We start from the raw sequence: 5,768 nt of genomic DNA on the forward strand, positions 1-5,768 counted from the left end.
TTCCGGGTTCGGTTTTGGAAGAATCGATGGATTAGTCTCTGTCCGGATATCCGTGGGCGAGGCCCCGAGTGTGGGACCCTGCCTTGTGCAAGAAGTGCTACTTCCACTGCTAGCACCCCTGAATTCATTGCGCGGTGGGGATAGGGATTTCACACCACTTGTAGTAGCTGTCTCTGAAGCTCTGTGAGTGAGGAGAGGGTGTTGTCTAGGGTTTGATCTCTATCATCCAGTGCTACCTATTGGAGGTTGATGTTGGTGATAGTGGCATTGTAAAGAGCTTCCTGGATCTGTTGTTGTTGTAAAGAGGGTGTTGTCTAGGGTTTGATCTCTATCATCCAGTGCTTCCTGTTGGAGGTTGATGTTGGTGAGGAGAGGGTGTTGTCTAGGGTTTGATCTCTATCATCCAGTGCTTCCTGTTGGAGGTTGATGTTGGTGATAGTGGCATTGTAAAGAGCTTCCTGGATGTGTTGCTCTTGGGACTTTGCAACATCTGTTGCTGTGCCATGGTAGCCATTTCCTACTGCCTGTACATGAAATCCATCATCTGGTTGATAAGCTCTAAGGACAAGTGTGAGAAGCCCTGGGTGAAGTCCAGCACTTCCCCATGCAATGAACGGATGCCTTAAGAGTATGCCTCATGTGAGCGGAAGCTACCTATTCACGCCCAGTGGGCAGAGGGTTTCCAATGTGTTTCTGTGGGAGGAGGCATGGGAAGATGGGCCAGATTCCGAGAAGTGAGGAGGGAATAGAGAGGTGCCCGCCTTATGATTATTTTTCATAAGGCTGTGGACGGTGTGTCCACTCATCAAGTTGTCTCCGAGGTGGGACAACTATGTGGTGGGGTTCCTATCAAAGCATCTCCATTGTAGAATTCTTCTGAGGAGTGCGAGAGAGGACCTCGAGGGAGGAGTCTGAATGGTTTTCCATCTTGTTGAGGATAGGAGGCTGGAAGGTGAGAGCTTAGGAAAACAATTTGCAAGAGTTTGGCCAGAGAGAGAGCAAAGAGTGAGGAAAATGAAGTGGTGGGCCTCTTTTGATAGTTTTGCAGGAAGGACACAGGCATGGCAAAGATTGGTATGGCCGTGGCAACTATGAGGGTATGGGCATGGCTTCCTCAGGGGGTATGAGCATGGCTTGAAGGTGGTACGGTCATGGCTTATCTTGGGAACGGTTGTGGCATAGTGGATGGAACGGGTGTACGCTCCTGATGGTGGTGAGAATGGTATGGGTGTGGCTTCACAAGGGTACAGCCGGGCTTCCGATTGGTATGGCCATGGCTTTTGGGATATAGAATGGTACAGCTATGGCTTCACAAGGGTATAGCTTTGGCCTTTGGCTAGTATGGCCATGGCTTATGGGATATAGAATGGTACGGCCATGGCCTCACAAGTGTACGGACGTGGCTTCTAGTTGATATGGTTGTGGCTTATGGGATATAGAATGGTACGGCCATGGCTTCACAAGGGTACGGCCATGGCTTCTTTTTCTTTGGGCACCCTGCAAACAAGTTTTGTACCCCCGGGCTATGTAGCCAGCACCCCATTGCCGGTTTTGTACTGACTCTGTGCCTAGTTTGCCAAAGTGAGAAGATGGCTCCAATTGGGTGATGGCAAGGTTGGTATATCCCTTGTAATTTTAGAGGCCTTCAAGGAGGGAGCAACTAAGGGTGGAGAGGTCAAGGGTTGAGTGGGAGTATATTTAGGGAGCTAGATAATGAGGGGCAGCCAAAGTCGAGGGTATATCACAGTTAGGGACCATGGGCTTTAGGTGGAGGGGCAAGGGTGCTTCTTGAAGTTTTTGTTCCTTTTTCCTCTGCAGTAGTAGTGGTGGAGGCCACTTGGGGCTTCCATTGGAAGGTTGGTAACTACAAAATGACAAGAGTAGGAAGGGGGTACCTTTTTGATTTTGGGACCCAAATTTGGCGATTGCCTTGATAGTAGTTTTGATCTTGAAGTAGAGGCTTGGGGATCCACCGGTAGTTTATCTTTGGGCAAGGCTTAGGGTGTGGGCGAGGATGGTTTGGCCGTGGGGAGCATTTGGGCCAGTGATTATGTTGTACCCTATGGGCTTGGGGTTGCCGAATGGGTTACCTTTAAGAGGGACAACGAGTTGGTGTTGTCGGTATGTGAGTGTGGAAAGTGGATTGACGAGGTACCTTCATAATACCCTTGGGCCATGAGAAGATTCTTATGTATCCACTCGCGGAGAGAGTGCGTGCCCTGTGTATGTCGGTCAGATTTGTTAGTAGGGTTAGTGTTGTTAATGAGGTTAGTTTTGTGGGGGGGGTCAGCGCGGCAGTGGCATTGGGGAGGTTGGATTGTGGGTTGCTCCAGAGTTGGGTAGTGGTGAGTATACGCAAGGCAATGGGGTGTCCAAAGTGGGGAGGGCAGAATAATAGTGGTGAGGGGAGGAGGGAGTGATCATCTTAGCATGAGTGATTAGAGGGCGCGGGTTCTTCATCCGTCATTAGGATTATAACTTGGCTGGAGTCTAGTTGTAGGGTTGTAGTCCTTGCGCCCCAAATGATGTTGCGGTAGTTGTGTCGTCCCATCCATCCTAGTTCCTACGAGAAGAATTTCCTCACGCATAGTTCCTGCAGGCATCACATAAAACTTCGCTTCCAAGGGAATATTTCCAATGTGGAATAAGGTTGTGATTGTGCCTAAACATTGAAATGCTTGTGAGGACACTGTTGTGACCGTGGGCTGGGGTATCTTTTAATGGGGGTCTCTCGAGGGAAATCCATGCATCATAAGGCATTAAGTTGTGATTATCCCCTATATTTACAAGAGCCAATTTTTGGGTGAATCTTGTCAAGGTGGTCATTCCTAACCATAACTGAGCACGTTTCACCTCCCAATATTCCTCTTTAAGGTCTACTACTTGGGCCATGTTGACCACAATGTTTTTCCCTCGAAGTTTGGCTTGCCCACTCTTTGGCCTCTTCGTTGGGCTATTTGTTTTATCTCTTCGTGTTCAATTTTTTGTTGTTTTTTGTCATGAATGGCCCAAAGGGTGGTTTTAGTTAGTGGGCCATAGTAGCGTTTCAATTTGCTACCATTGAAACATCTCACCATCTCGATGCCATCGAGTGTCTCTATGCGCATTGCACCTTGTGGGGTTATCTCAGTGAGACTAGAAAAGGTCCTAAGCCTCTGAGTTTGAGTTTCTTTTTATGGGTTTTTGTGCTAAAGAGGAGGACCATGTTGCCCTCGTTCATTTGTTTGTCCTTAAGCTGGTCATCAAACCATTGTTTACGCCTCAATTTTTTGACAATCATACTATACACAGCAAGGAGGCGTGTTTCATCAAGCTTTTCAAGCTCAAACAGGTGATGGCTGAGGACATTACGCCAATGAGTTTTTTCTTTACTGCAATTCACAAGCTAGGAACCAAGAATTCCATAGGCATGACCGCTTCAATACCATAGGTCAAACTGAAGAGTGTCGCATTGGTGGGGCAGCCTTGTAGAATGTTTGATAGGCCTAGAGTGCCGCAAGCAACTTTTGTTCCCAAGCATTGCTAGTTTCAACTTTTGTTCCCAAGCATTGGTGGGGCAGCCTTGTAGAATGTTTGATAGGCCTAGAGTGCCGCAAGCAACTTTTGTTCCCAAGCATTGCTAGTTTCAATTGTTTTGGTTGAAATGGCACAAAAAACTTTATTGGTGCTCTTTGCTTGGCCATCAGCTTGGGGGTAGTATGGAGAAGATTTCTTGTGAGTGACAAGGAATTCTTGTAAGAGAAATTGTATTACCCCATTAATGAAGTGTGTACTGTTGTCACTCACAATCTCAAGAGGGCATCCAAAAAACGAGTGATCACTGACTCATAAAGGAACTTGGCAGTGGATTGCATGTCTGCTTTGTGGGTAGCCAACTTGGCAGTGGATTGCATGTCTGCTTTGTGGGTAGCCCTTGCGTTGACCCCTTTTGTGCAATAGTCTGTGGTGGCTGTGATGATGCATTGAGTCGTGGGACTAATGGGTCCTATGAAATCAATGCCCCATTTTTCAAACGGTTGCAAGGACACAATGGGTTTCAGGGACATATTGTGCTTAAAGCGTGGAATTGCCACTTGTTGGCATTTGTTGCACCGCTTGACATATTCAGCTACATCAGCAGCCATCAGGGTGGGCCAACATAGCCCTCTACTATGAGGGCTTTCTGAGTAGTGATATCTGCTCTACGAAGTGACCCCCCCAGCATAGGCAAAGTGAGCCTATTCTAAAAGGAAGACATATTTATCTTCTTGGACACGTCTTATAATTTTATCCTTCCCCTGCCTATAGAGTTGGCCTGCAATTAATTGGTAGGTGGTTGCCTATCTAATGAGGCACCATGCTCGGTCTTTGTTGAGGAGTGGGTCAACTGGTAGGCAAGAAAGTGTGCAACCTCCTCTCCCCATTCCGGAATTAAGCACAGTTGGAACAAGGCGACGTTTGGTGAATCGTCATCGACTCCCATCGGAACCTTGCCATTGGGAATGTGTGACATATGGTCCAGCGCAAGACATGCTTGAGACCTTCCACATTGTGGCAGTGAAGTTGAACTCAAGCAAGATTAGAAACCATAGGGTGATCCTTCCAGTTGTGTAGGGTTTTTTTACAAGATAAAGAAGAGCCTGATGGTCTACAAAGAAGATAAATTTGGTGCCAGAAGATAATGGCAAAACTTCTTGACCATGTAAACCATAGCTAACCCTTCCCTCTTAGTGGTGGTATAACTTTGTTCTGCCTTGTTGAGTTGGTGGGGTTGGCAAAGATGATAGGGATATACATCTTATGTTTACCGCATTGAGCCAGCACACGCACCCAACTGCAAAGGCAAATGCGTCAATGTGGACATGAAATATGATGTCCCAGTTGGGGGACCCGAGAATAGGAGCACTTTCCATGGATTTCTTTAGGGTGTTATATGCGTGTTGGCATTCCTCTGTCCACTCAAAGAGGATTAGGAGTCCATAAAGGGGGCAAGCTATATTGGCATACATGAAAATGAAGTGGTGGCGGCTCAAGGATGAGCCACACCTTGCTATCATTAGTTGGAGATTACTTGTTTGGAGACAATATGTCCTAGGATGACTCCATGCTAAACCCAGAAGTGGCATTTGAGAGGGTTCAAGGAAATATGGTAGAGCCTACATCTTTTTAGCACCTGCTACTATAAACATTCGAGGTGTGCTTTCCCTATGTGGAATTGACACAAATGTCATCCATACAGATTTCAAGAAATTTTCAGAGATACTTCTTTTAGGCTATGCACATCACATGCTGGAAGGTCCCGAGGGCATTGGTTACCCCAAAAGGCATGACATGGTATGCATAAGCTCCCCATTCAGTAGAAAAGGCTGTTTTGTGTTGATCTTTTGGATCGATTGTATCCAGAGAATCCATCTAGGAAGCTGTAGGCTTCCTTGCTTGCGACTCTTTCAAGCACGCGCTCTGTGAAGGGTAAGGAATAGTGATCCCGTATAGTGGGCATTGACATTTTTAACGTCCATGCACACTCACACCTTTCCGTTCTTTTTGGGGCACTATCACTATATGGGTGAGACCCATTCCGTGTGCTCAATTTCATAGATAAATCCGGCGTCTTCTGAAGTGTTTGGGCACTTGTTTAGTCTCTTTTGCTTTAGATCTTTCCTCTTCTATCAAATTTTTGGCCACTTTCTCTACTACAAGCACTAAGTTCTTGTTGGATGCTTTGCGTGCATAGCGGCAAAGCTTTTGGGGTTTGGGGGTCAATCAGTTTCGTTGGATTGAGGGTGGTC

The 5,768-nt window shown here is 46.7% G+C and overlaps 1 protein-coding gene across 1 annotated transcript; it reads right to left on the reverse strand.

Moving 5' to 3' along the window:
* Nucleotides 1-3,782: 3,782 nt before the first annotated feature.
* Nucleotides 3,783-4,124, reverse strand: LOC147641433 (uncharacterized). The gene has a single exon (XM_086812476.1). It carries the CDS (start codon nt 4,122-4,124, stop codon nt 3,783-3,785), a length of 342 nt encoding a protein of 113 aa, XP_086668602.1.
* Nucleotides 4,125-5,768: the final 1,644 nt, after the last annotated feature.

The sequence above is a fragment of the Cibotium barometz genome, chromosome 2 (genome assembly GCF_041138505.1).
Source record: "Cibotium barometz isolate CiBa-2024 chromosome 2, ASM4113850v1, whole genome shotgun sequence".
Taxonomy (NCBI): domain Eukaryota; kingdom Viridiplantae; phylum Streptophyta; class Polypodiopsida; order Cyatheales; family Cibotiaceae; genus Cibotium; species Cibotium barometz.

Excerpts from the sequence above, each read along its gene's own strand:
- LOC147641433 (XM_086812476.1), bottom strand. The coding sequence starts at position 4,124 with ATGGCTGCTGATGTAGCTGAATATGTCAAGCGGTGCAACAAATGCCAA.